The sequence below is a fragment of the Megalobrama amblycephala genome, linkage group LG10, assembly GCF_018812025.1.
Source record: "Megalobrama amblycephala isolate DHTTF-2021 linkage group LG10, ASM1881202v1, whole genome shotgun sequence".
Taxonomy (NCBI): Eukaryota; Metazoa; Chordata; class Actinopteri; order Cypriniformes; family Xenocyprididae; genus Megalobrama; species Megalobrama amblycephala.
This window is the reverse complement of record NC_063053.1, coordinates 32,723,832-32,737,042: the sequence shown is the minus strand read 5'-3', so window position 1 is coordinate 32,737,042 and position 13,211 is coordinate 32,723,832. Positions and strand designations below refer to the sequence as shown.

General features: G+C 36.9%; 1 protein-coding gene across 3 annotated transcripts in view; it reads left to right on the top strand.

Annotated features, from left to right (window-relative positions):
* The window catches only part of myom2b (myomesin 2b), a 62,848-nt gene extending 59,752 nt beyond the window's left edge, over window positions 1–3,096 (top strand). For all 3 annotated transcript variants that reach the window (XM_048205786.1, XM_048205784.1, XM_048205785.1), the window contains one exon: window positions 244–3,096. In XM_048205786.1, coding sequence (XP_048061743.1) covers window positions 244–675 — 432 coding nt within the window. In that variant the 3' untranslated portion in view covers window positions 676–3,096. The remainder of the gene's footprint in view (window positions 1–243) is intronic.
* The last annotated feature ends 10,115 nt before the right edge of the window (window positions 3,097–13,211 follow it).

Genomic DNA, 13,211 nt, shown 5'->3' with positions numbered 1-13,211 from the left:
AAAATTATATGGTCACTTTATTAATGATAACCTCTATATTCACTAATTTGCAAAGAAAGATACAGAAGGATGTTTAGTAGCCATTGCACGGAATATCTTATCATTCAGAATTATGCGCATCTTTTAATGTAGTCATGATGTTTCTCATATTTATGTCGTTTGAATGATAATGACAACATACTACCTCTGAGAATGTGTCAGATTAAATATGAATCAAATCTTTCATTTGTTTATTTTCTTCAGACTCTGAGTCTGACCTGCACAGTCTGCGGTGACCCCAAACCTCTGGTCAGCTGGTCTAAGAACGATCAAGATGTAGAACCCAGTGATCAGTACGTCATTGCCATGGACTCGGGCAAGTTCGCCAGCCTTACCATCAAAGGCGTGTCCCTGGAGGACTCCGGCAAGTACACCATGACGGTGCAAAACAAGTTTGGTGGCGAGTCGGTGGACATCGTCGTCAGCGTGTACAAACATGGCGACAAGATTCCGGACATCAAACCCACACCCACGCCCAAGAGGATCATGCCTCCCACAGGTCCGATTGTAATTCCCACCACCAAGGCTGCCACCCCCGCCCCTGCTGCAGCCAAGTCTCCGGCTCCTGCCCAAAATGCCAAATCCCCCACACCGCCCCGTGGCATGAAGTCCCCCACTCCCACCAGGAAGAAGTAAAAGCATAGCTCTTTCCTCTCATTTGCCCTAACCGCACAAAGACGACTAGATTTACATTTCCAGTAAGAAATATCAGTGTTTGCAAGGCAGCAAAAGAAGTTTTGGTTTAGGTTTTGGCTTGGTGTAAACAAAATACCGCCATCATGACAGTCAGCACACATCTTTTCTTTCAGCTGTACACAGAAATCAACATAGTTCAGTAAAAGTGATTTAATTTTTCTGATGTTAAAATTATTTCAGTCAGCGTAATATGCACAGACAAGTATAATAAACCTCCCCTAAAAACTTACCCTAAAAATTGTAAAAACATAAGCTGCATCGCATACCGTCTGTAGATACTACATTTGGTTTAAAACTTCACAATCATTAAAATGGTATGTTCTGTATCCTTTGAATATAGGTATTATGAATGAAATTCATATCTCCTACATCCACTATGTTGTTATTGTCACATGACCTACCAGCGCCATTTGTATCGCTTTATTGTCATTTACAAATCTTCTCCTATTTCTTTACGGGATAGTAAAGTGTCCATTGAATGCACACTTAAGTATCTCAGCAGAAGTAATAGGACATCTGTGTACTTTTCAACTACTGTTTTTTGAATACTATGAATTTGGACATACTACTATTTTGGCATACACTGCAACATATGGAAGTAAGCATATACGGAAGTAACGTTTGACTCAGTGTTGCTGTTTGAGCATCCGACACAGCAACTTGGGCACAACCAATGGTGTGAGTTTAGGGCGGGGGAATCTGTTTGTCTTACCAATAGAAGATGGGAGGAGTGTTCAGGAAACCTGTTCAAAAATTATTCAGTTTGGTGACGCAGAATTTACACTCTTTATATACAGCAAGGAAGACAAGACCAATTGCAATTCAGTAATAAGACTTTGTTAGAAATTGGCTGAACATTTTCTACAAAACATTTGTATGATAAACGAATTGCAGAAATTTAATTTTTAGGTTTGACATTTAGAACAAACCCAGGGATGCCCTGATATTATTCTGATATTATGAAATTCTTGCTAATACCAATAAGCTGTTCATTATTTTTATGTTATAGCTGATAATCGATAAATAGCTGGTAGTAAAATTCTATTTTGTGTTCAAATCTCAGCAGAAGTAATAGAACATCTGTGTACTTTTCACCTACTGTTTTTTGGACATACCACTATTTTGGCATACATTGCAACATATGGAAGTATGTTACACTGGTTAAACTTTATTTTGATGGTCCCCTTTAGACATTATGTTGAATATAAGTAAAACTGCACCTCTACATACTCAGAGTATTAGTAGACTGTTAAGGGGTAGGGTTATGTTTAATAGAATAAGTTGACATGTACTTGCAGTCAAGTTACTTATAGTCAGTAGAATGTCTGTTGGGGGACCATCAAAATGTTAGCAGATGTTAAGCAGACAGTCTACTCTACTAATAGCTAATGAGAATTAGTTGACATGTAGGTGCAACGTTACTTATAGTCAATAGAATATCTAAAGGGGATCATCAAAATAAATTGTTACCAAATAAATAAACACTGAAGTAAAATCAAGTTTTTACTGGTGAATTTAAGCATCATATTGTAATTGAAAGTATAAAAGACTAAATTGTTAATATTATCAAAGAATAACTTTATAAGCAAGCATTAGAAGATGGCAACATTATATAAAATAGATGGAATAGACATGCACAATTAGGGGTGACTTCAGGTTGACTTTTTCAATGGCTTTTTGCCATTGAGATGACTGGGGAAAAAGTGTCCCAATCAACCTGAATTCAACCCTACATATCCAAAATCAATCAAGACCAACAAGTAATAATAATAATAAAAATCTGTCATATCAACAGATATATTGTGTATCCCTCAAAACCTAACTAGAATATTTGAGGAATATCAACATTATGCTGCCTTGCAAACACTGTAATTGAATTATAGTGCACAAATAATAAAAGTACATTTGAAAAGTAGTATTTGTCACCTAAAATGCATCATCATGTCAAAAAATGAACAAGCATCTAGTATGAAAAGAAAGAGAGTAGGAAGTATGTGTGAAGGAGGGTTGGGCAAGTTATATTTAGTGCCACGAGAAAATGTGTGAAACAGTTTGTCATCTGGGTTGCCTAAGCTGAGTGGGCCCCTAATGAATTTGGCTCCCTCTCCCCTGAGGTGCTTGGGGGAAAAGCTTTGATGTTAGTTTAATAAATCTCTGTTTAAAGGCTGTTCTTTCAGTTAGCCACTGGAATCCAGAGTCTTTTTTTTTTTTTGCTTTCTCTGGTGGATGGATGGCCTGAGAGTGCAGGACCTCCACTTAGCCCCCAGCGGTGGCCACGAGCCCATCAGCGCTCTTCTCAACCTCGTCTCACGTCCTCGCCTTTTTCTCCTGGTTTTGTGTTAATAAAAGAGTTGGAAATCACTACCCGTGTCATCCCTGCCTTTACATTGTACACAAACACACACATACACACACACTTATAGTAAAATATGAATGCGATTAGAGAAGCTACTGGCCCATCTGAAACGCATCAGCACTTTTCTCCGGCTCTTGAGCCAGTTGTACTTCACAAATCATTTCATGTATATGGAACACCTAGCTTGAGGTGCTTTGCTGCCAAGAATGCACCACTACTTCCTAATTCACAATGCATGACTTGGCGATTTGTATTGCCTGGCAAATGTCCAATCAGAACCACTTTTTCTTCTTTTGAAATAAATGCATTTAGTTTACAGTGGCCACAAAGTATTTGGACACTTAAACTACTCTTAAAACCACTCTTTGTTGCATTAAATAACACAATATCAAACCAAAGAAAAATAGCAAATAAATGCATGTTTTCGTGGTTTTTGGTGGATGTACTGTATGAAGTCAATTCTCAAGTTCACAAACATATACTGTAGTTCACCAAATGAACTATATATATATATATATATATATATATATATATATATATATATATATATCTCAGTGTGTGTGTGTGTGTGTGTGTGGTATCTTTGTGTCAAATACAGTAAATGCTACTTTGATATTCTGTTATATAATGTTAAGACACTGATACAGTGTTCAGCGTAAATGAGTACATCCCTTTGAAAAGTAACATTTCAATGAACACAAAAACAATTTCCAAAATGTTGACAAGACTGTTTTATATAACATCTGTTTAACATGAAAGTAAGGTATATAACTTAGAGAACAACATTTTCAGTTTTACTCAAATTAGGTTGATGCAAAAATGAGTACACCCCACTGAAAGTCTCTGGAGCAAAGCTAAATTGTAGACTTCAAATGTCTAATTTAACAAGAATTCAACAACAGGTGACTATAAAAGGGTGTTAAAACCCCTTCCCATTTCATGCTGTCAGCAATGGCATCACGTGGAAGAGAAATGTCACAAAACCTAAGAAAGAAAATAATTTCTTTACACCAGAAAGGTGAAGGCTAAAAGAAGATCAGCATAGCTTTACTTATCAGTCAGAATACTGTAGCAAAAGTGGTACAAAAATTGCAATTACTGCAACCATCTCACAGAGACGTCCAGGTCATCCATGAATTGAGGGCATCATGAATTCACAGATGTACTGCTCTAATCTGAAAGAGAAGATGCTACCATCACTCCGTGCCCTTGGTCGTCGTGCACTTTTCCAACATGACAATGATTCTAAACACACACATACATGTTTAAATTATTTTTGGGGGTGCTGTATCTATGTTTCTGATGCTGCTTTTCAGAATTTGGCTCCTCCTATAATATTTAAACAATGAGATCATAATTTTAATGCTAACAAGCTATGGCACTGTTTCAATTTTTTTTCTGATTAAATTACTTTAGTAATCAGTTCAGTTCAATAGGAATTTGATTGGAATAATTAAAATGTAGGAAATTTAACTTGTTTTGATTTCAAATGTGACTTTAATTAAAATATGAAAATTTAATCAGTGGAATTATTTGCTTTGAACTCACAGATTTCTATGGCAACTCACAATCTCAGCAAATCCTTTCCAAGACACAAGACGCATCAGTTCATAATTTTATGCAAAAGAAATCATTGACAATATCACACGCCGCTTGGAAATGCCATTCCTGCATGATAGATCATCCACGGTGAATTCTAATGGAGTCATTGTTGCACGTCTTGTTGCTGACCAGTGCTGGCATGGCAGGCTGACCACCAAGCACATATCTTAAAGACTGAACACCACATGGTGGCACTGGTGTCCCATTACGAAACCTCTGCAACCTGATGTCACCCAATGGATGAAAAAAAAAGACACAATACCAGATTACAGGGCTCAGTTTTACTCTTTCAAACCACAAAACTATGTGGACAAAAAAGGACCCTTCAACACTAATTCAGTGGGCCTGATGAATGGACAAATTATATATATTAAAGGAATTCTAATTTCAAACAAACAACTGTTACTGTAAATTAAAAAATACCTAAGCTAAGAACTAAAAACCAGCACAAATCTATTCAAAAATAATATGCCATTTTTTCACACAGAATGATATTTAGTCATTTTCATTTATATACACCTATATGGCAATGCTTAGTAATAAAAAGGCAATATTTTGCTATGTATAATTTCATTACATGGTATACATGAAAAATACCACAATTCACAATTCTGTGAACATTGTGTGATGTTGCAAACAAATAACTGGATGTGAGTTTCGAACAGATTCACTGAAATTAAGCACTGGTTTAAACTGACCCAAGGTGCTATGCACCCAGAAGATGAGAAATTTGATCAGTTCAATTGCGTATCTATAACTCATAGTTGTTAAGTTTAGATATTGGGTAGGATTAAGGGATGTAGAATATGTTCATGCAGAATAAGACCTTAATTATGCTTAATATGTGGTAATAAACAGCCAATATCCTAGTAATAAGTATGGTAATAAGCAACTAGTTAACAGTGAGAATTGGATACTAAACTAATAATAATAATAATAATAGAAATATTTCTTAAATTTGTCTCTAATAATAATAATAATAAATCATCATAATACCCCTGAGTGAATTACATGGCATATCATTCATCTCAGCATTGTGTTTTTTATTAATTTATTTTTTAGTGGTCACACTGATGTATTTATACACACAAGAGCATCTTGAAATGATTTTACTTCCTGCTAAATGCATTCTGAATAACTAGCACGTAATTTGAAAAAAAAAAAAGAAAAAAAAGAAGTTATAACTAGTGTTTCATTGAAGAGCCCCCTGGGAATCCCACAACAAAAATATACATAATACATAATAGAATCTGAGACTACTTTGAAGTAAAGAAATTTTGCTATTGTTATCACTGCCGAGTGCACACAGCATTTTCACTGGCAGATAATCTGAGTGTGGGTGAGCGTGCTTTGAAGATGTGTTAGCTTCCACTGCACTGAGCAAAAAAAGAAAGCCATGCCAACAGAAAATGTCGAGATACATATAAACACCAACGGGCTGCCTGAAATGAGAGTGGTAGAGCTGTGAGGCTTGTCAGCCGTTCGCACTACACCACATTTCATTAACAAAAATTAAAAGTTCCTCTCAAACTTTCTCTCTTATCTTTTACGGCCTGTATTCACATGGCTGTCGTTCCCATGTACCACTTATGCTATCAAACGGAAGGGTCTTATTTATATGCATTCAGCATGGACATCTGAGAGAACAAAATGCATTAAAATAACTTACATCTTGCCGAAAACACTGTTTTACAACCAGCCTAAGTCTCGACTGATGTCCAGACGTCTTACACTATTGGTAAATTTGACAAGCTGCTGTAGAGAAAGCAGAGAGAGCAGTCGTGGCTTTCACCGTTACTCACATGAAGGATCAGTAGAATTAGTGTATGTTTCGAGATGTTATAGACATAAGATATAGTATAACAACAAATGTTTCATGTGCTATAACTAAGAGAAGACATTTTCCAATTTTTATCATTTCTTTTTTGGCTTGTTGTAAGAGAACTAACACAGAAGACCCCATGAATTGAAAAGTAGCCATGAATTGATTTGAGAAGCAAAGTGTTATTTTGTTTATTGACCATTAAAGGTGCCCTAGAACGTTCTTTCACGAGATCTAAGGTGTCCCCTGAATGTGTCTGTGAAGTTTCAGCTCAAAATACCCCATAGATTTTTTTTTAATTAATTTTTTTAACTGCCTATTTTGGGGCATCATTAACTATGCACCGATTCAGGCTGCGGCCCCTTTAAATCGCACGCTCCCTGCCCCCCAAGCTCTCGACTATAATACAGTGCATAAACAAAGTTCACACAGCTAATATAACCCTCAAATGGATCTTTACAAAATGTTTGTCATGCATGCTGCATGCATGCGTCGGATCATGTGAGTATAGTATTTATTTGGATGTTTACATTTGATTCTGAATGAGTTTGATAGTGCTCCGTGGCTAAAGCTAAAATTACACACAGTTGGAGAGATTTATAAAGAATGAAGATGTGTTTATGAATTATACAGTCTGTAAGTGTTTAAAAATGAAAATAGCGACGACTCTTGTCTCCGTGAATACAGTAAGAAATGATGGTAACTTTAACCACATTTAACAGTACATTAGCAACATGCTAACGAAACATTTAGAAAGACAATGTACAAATATCACTAAAAATATCATGTTATCATGGATCATGTCAGTTATTATTGCTCTATCTGCCATTTTTTACTATTGTTCTTGCTTGCTTACCTAGTCTGATGATTCAGCTGTGCACAGATCCAAACGTTAATACTGCCTGCCCTTGTGTAATGCCTTGAACATGGGCTGGCATATGCAAATATTGGGGGCGTACATATTAATGATCCCGTCTGTTATGTAACAGTCGGTGTTATGTTGAGATTCGCCTGTTCTTCGGAAGTCTTTTAAACAAATGAGATTTACATAAGAAGGAGGAAACAATGGAGTTTGAAACTCAGTGTATGTCTTTTCCATGTACTGAACTCTTGTTATTCAACTATGCCAACGTAAATTCAATTTTTGATCCTAGGGCACTTTTAAGGTGTATAATACCTGGAAAAAGCTATTTGTTAGCATTCCCATTCATCTCAAATTCTGCCATCTTCCCTCATGGGAATTCGGTTTTAACTAATAACCAGAGCCATGAATGTTATGTGACTTATTACATATCATCTTTGATAGATTGATGGCACCACAACACACTAAAAAACGCTGGGTTGTTTTTTCAATCCAAACGCTGGTTTAAGACTGTTGAGTAAGGAAGCTGGGTTGATTTGACCCAATTTGGGTTGATAAACATTCATAATTTCATAATTACAAGCTTTCAGTATGTCTCTTTCTTGGCGGCACTCAAAGCCTGAGGCTTTGGCCATAGTGTGACTAAAATAAACAAAAGTAAGTTATTCAATATTTATTCAACAATGTTCAGTGAACTTTTTAAAAATCAACTTTGCAATTTAGCAAGTTAATTTACAACCCATTTGGGGTTCATTTTAACATTTTAACAATAGCTGAGTTAAAGGTGCAGCAGATGATCTGGGAAATGCTAACGTTAGCCTGCTGCTAGCATTGAAAGCATATGATCCCACCCTCCCTGCAAATCACCATCCAAAGCCACGCCTCCTCCAAAACACATGAAAGCACAAAGACAGCTGCTCTCAGCAAAGCATCACAAGAGACAGCGCTAAACTACCTCACGTGTTAAAGCACATAACATTACAATAATAATGAATGTAAACAGCTTAGAGAGCTTGTACCTGACTGCTGCAGATTAATTTTGGTGTTGATACTGTTGACAAAGAAAAACATAATTCCGAGTCTGACTGAACAGCTCCAGTTAGAACATCACGGGTTGCCATCTCTTAATTACAGTAGTTATGGCGTGAAGGCAGTATAAGCTCATTGCGTGTTTTGATCCGGTAGGAACTGTAAAAGGTGGCTGCTGTTTATTTGCGACTGAAGTCTGTCTGTATAAACTGCATAGCATGAAATGTGCTGATGACGTATGATGTCTGCGTAGGACATCGTATTATTTCATTCGGACCAAATATAATAATTGGATGAACATTTTATAGCCCTATGCCTTACACAGACAATATTTATATAAATACATTTAGATTGTTTAACATAGTGATTACTGTCAGGATATGAGGAGACTTTCAACCAGTATAACAAAAAATGTTTCTGTAGAGAATCACCTATTGCACCGACTCTGTTCTTAGCTGCGTCTCATTTTGAAGGCTACGTCCTCCGGAGGTCGCATTTGAAGACTGCATACATCATTGATGCGGTCTCATTTGAGAAAAGTAACTTATAGATTGCAAAGTTAGAAAGAAATTGCAATATTTTACACCTCATGAAGAAAAACAGTCAATTTTATTACGGTTACTTTTCTTAAATAAGACGTCCTTGATGATGTATGCAGCCTTCAAATGCGACCTCTTATTAGGCACAGCATTTGATTTTGCATAACTCCTGGAATTAAGAAATTACTGTCACAAAGAGTTTTATAGTAAAACAGAGGTCAAAAATTTAAGAGAAAATGAAAAAAGTGAATGTGGCATGTGAAGGCCAAATATGGTAACCATACCCTGAATTTCTCCTCTGTGTGTTAACCCATCCAAGTTAGTGCACACACATTAAGTAATGAACACACACACCCGGAGCAGTGGGCAGCCATTTTGTTGTGGTGCCCAGGGGTTAGGTGCCATACTCAAGTCATTTCCTGCCAGTACTGAGAATCTAACCTTCAACCTTCAGGTTACCAGTCTGACTCTTTACCCATTAGGCCACAACTGCCCCTATTGACTGCCCCCTTCATATCATTGAACTCCCAAAATCAAATATGCTTGGTTCAAATTTTTAAAAATTTGGGTCGCGGATTTACGACTATGGGAAAAAGTGGGTCCCATGGCCAAATCAGTTGAGAACCACTGCATTAAATGACAAAAATGCATGATCTTGACTTTTCAAAGTATATTTTGCTGGTGTCCAAAGCAGAACTCACTTCTTGAAGAACCTAATAAAAATCACTTGATAATCGTAATAAATTCAGAAACCACAGATATACCTACATCCATTCCACTCATTAGTTGTGTCCCAAAAGACGCACTATACACTGCACACTTATACACTATGTACTCATCTGTGTAGTGTGTGAATTTTATAAGGTTATTTTGTCATTTATCATTGGAGTCTGATAGCCCCTTCCCCTCCACTACATAATTAAAGCTGCGACAGTTGAGTGCATGAAGTGTCCAACATTCCACACTTTGTTTTTCCATTAAAGCTGCTGTAGGTAACTTTTGTAAAAAAATATTTTTTACATATTTGTTAAACCTGACATTATGTCCTGACAGTAGAATATGAGACAGATAATCTGTGAAAAAATCAAGATCCTCCCAGTGGTCCTATTGCCATTTGCAGAAATACACCGCTCCCGGTCAGAAACAACCAATCAGAGCCAGGAGGAGTGTCTTAGCAGTGTCAATCAATCAAGCTCGCGTGCGCGCTGATCACACCCCTCTCATGCACAGCGCCAGCGCATACAAGCTTCAAGATTACCGGTGTGCCGCAGCTTTGCTTATGGCGAAATAAAACGATGTTATATGCAAAGGACCACCCTGAAATCTACAAGAAACCATGCCATACATAATTTGTCAGTCCTGTTTTGAAATTATCTTAGTTGTGTAGTTCTTAAAAAATTAAACAAATCAAGCAGGGATAGCTCCAGCTCCCTCCACCTCGGAAAAGCCGCTCCGATATTTACCCTCGTTTTATTTCGGGCTCTATCTAATTCTTTCTTTTTGGCTTTTTTATCATCGTCATCTGTCTTTTTCCGTTTACCCGTCTTTATTTTATGAGCATATGCCACTCGAGGAATTGGCAGTTTGGATTGTTTTTCCGCCATAAGCAAAGCTGCGGCACACCGGTAATCTTGAAGCCTGTATGCGCTGGCGCTGTGCATGGGAGGGGTGAGATCAGCGCGCACGCGAGCTTGATTGATTGACACTGCTAAGACACTCCTCCTGGCTCTGATTGGTTGTTTCTTACCGGGAGCGGTGTATTTCTGCAAATGGCAATAGGACCACTGGGAGGAGCTAGAGGAGCTTGATTTTTTCACAGATTATCTGTCTCATATTCTACTGTCAGGACATAATGACAGGTTTAACAAATATGTAAAAAATTTTTTTTTACAAAAGTTACCTACAGCAGCTTTAATTTAGTGCATCATCTGGTTATTTAAAATGTACTTTTTCTTTTTGGAATTTTCAGTGTGACTATTTGCACTATTTATATTTAAAAACATCATAGAATAGTGCATAAGTACACAAATTGGGATGCACCTATCGTCTACATTTCAGTGGTGGACTCGAGTAAAGTACAAACACTTGAAAAATGTACTTAAGTACAGTAACGAAGTAACTTTGTTACAGTACATTTTTCAAGTATCTGTACTTTACTCGAGACTCAAGCGTTTTTATTTTGAGCAACTTTTACTTTTGCTTCACATCATTCCAAAGCATAAGATTTAACTTTTTACTCCACTACATCTCATAAAACATATGATTACTCATTATTTTAAAATGAAGAAATCGTCACATGCTCCAAGACGCAAAAGCGGTGTCCGATTCGTGCACCAACTGATTCTTTTAAATCATCCTTTTAAATCAGTTTGCAGATCACATTAAATAATTCATTCACGAACTGGACTGATCATATTGCAGCTGTTCTCAAGTTAACAACTCACTGTTTCAATGATCCGTTCAGGGGTGCGTTTCCTGAAAGCATCGTTGGTGAAACATGGTCGTAAGTCCCATTGAACTACATTGGTAACGACGGAACTTGCGACCATAGTTCGCTTTGGGAAATGCACCCCTGAGCGACTAACTTAGCCAAGAACTGGGGGATCCTCTGAGTGTGCGTGCGACTGATGGCTCCAAACAGCCAGACACACGGAACATGGAGATTGTCCGTTCGATTCACTTCTCGCGAGAGAGACGCACAATTCACTTCTCTTCAAAAGATTAAGAGATTGTTGGAATAAACACTGCTGCTGCAGTGAAAATTTGAGAAAGCAACTGAAAGAAAATGTCTGACTATATCAATGTGAATCAAACAATAATTTATATAGTTTCACAAAGACCTCAAAAGAATACATGTAAGCTTAACCTGTTTTAAATTTATATATTAATACATGTAATATATTTATTTTAAACAATCCACCTTCATGAGCCCAAAAAAACAGTTTGCGCAAACTAATCTTGAATTTAGCTGGGTAGAAATGGAAACCGGCTTTGTGCAACAGGCCACAGGAGTTTTTGATATAATGTGTCATGATTTATGTCTTCTTTGTGTTTGAAAGTAACGGATAAAGTAATCTCACTATAGTGATGATTTGCCCTTCTGCACTAAGAACATGTAAAATTTAAATGTGTCCTCTGTGTTGAGTGGTTTTCAAGACTGAGTTTAAGGCATAAGGAAATTAGGATGAGATTCACCCACCGTGAAAGAGAATGACGCATAACAACCGCATAGCATGACAAATGACTGACTTCACAGAGTTATGCAGCATTCCAGTTTTACGCTTCTCAGCACATTTGAAATATAATGACATTTTCTTATTTGTAACTCGTTGTCCTTGAACAAATTCATGAAATACATAAGATTCCCAAATGACAATAGCTACTACTCTTACTGAATTTTTTGTCGGAATTATTTATTTTACAAAATTGAGTGTTTAAACCTAGTTTGAAAACTGTTCTGCTAGTGGGACAGAAATTGCACACTTTACCTTTAAGAATACATAATTCTCATCATTATTTTTCTCATTTTCTAAGATTACTTGATGGCAAGCATTGCTTGGGGCAAGACCGGACCTTTTGAAATTAGTTCTCTTCATGTAGTTAAGAAGAGAAAGTCTATCATTTGGGGATTTGAGGTGATTAATAAAAGTTTAACGGTGTGTCGTAATAGTAGTTGAGCTGTAGAGACAGTTGATTGTCATACACACCTTGATTAACGACCAGTTTTCCATTGCCATTGTTTTCTTTCTTTTGTGGAACATGAAAGAAGATCTTTGTGTGAATCACCATATATGAAAAAAAGCCCAGCTAAAACATTCTGCCAAAGCTATTGTATGGTTTCAGAAGGCTTGGCATACAGCACATGCTTTTTATGAAGTACTTTTATGTTACCTTCAAGTGCTTTTTAGAGTTTGGCAATATAAATCAATATCTGCTCTCACTGTATGGAAATCAGAGACTCAGACAGTCTGGCTCTCATTTTGCTTTTCAGAGAGGAAAGACAGTGTGAGAATGACATGAGGGTGTGAGTAAATGCTTAAATGAGATAAATGATTGTTTTAGGATGAACCATTTCAATTTGAGAGCCGTTACAACATGATATAAGCAAACCCTCCATAGGTTTATATGCTCATGTTGTCCATAGGCGAGCATATTTAATTCATATAATATCAGTATCATTCTATGCACAGTTTCGGTCCAGTCCACAAATGTATTCAGAGTACAGCACAAATAGCTTTCAAACTGCATTTCAAACCAATTGAAATG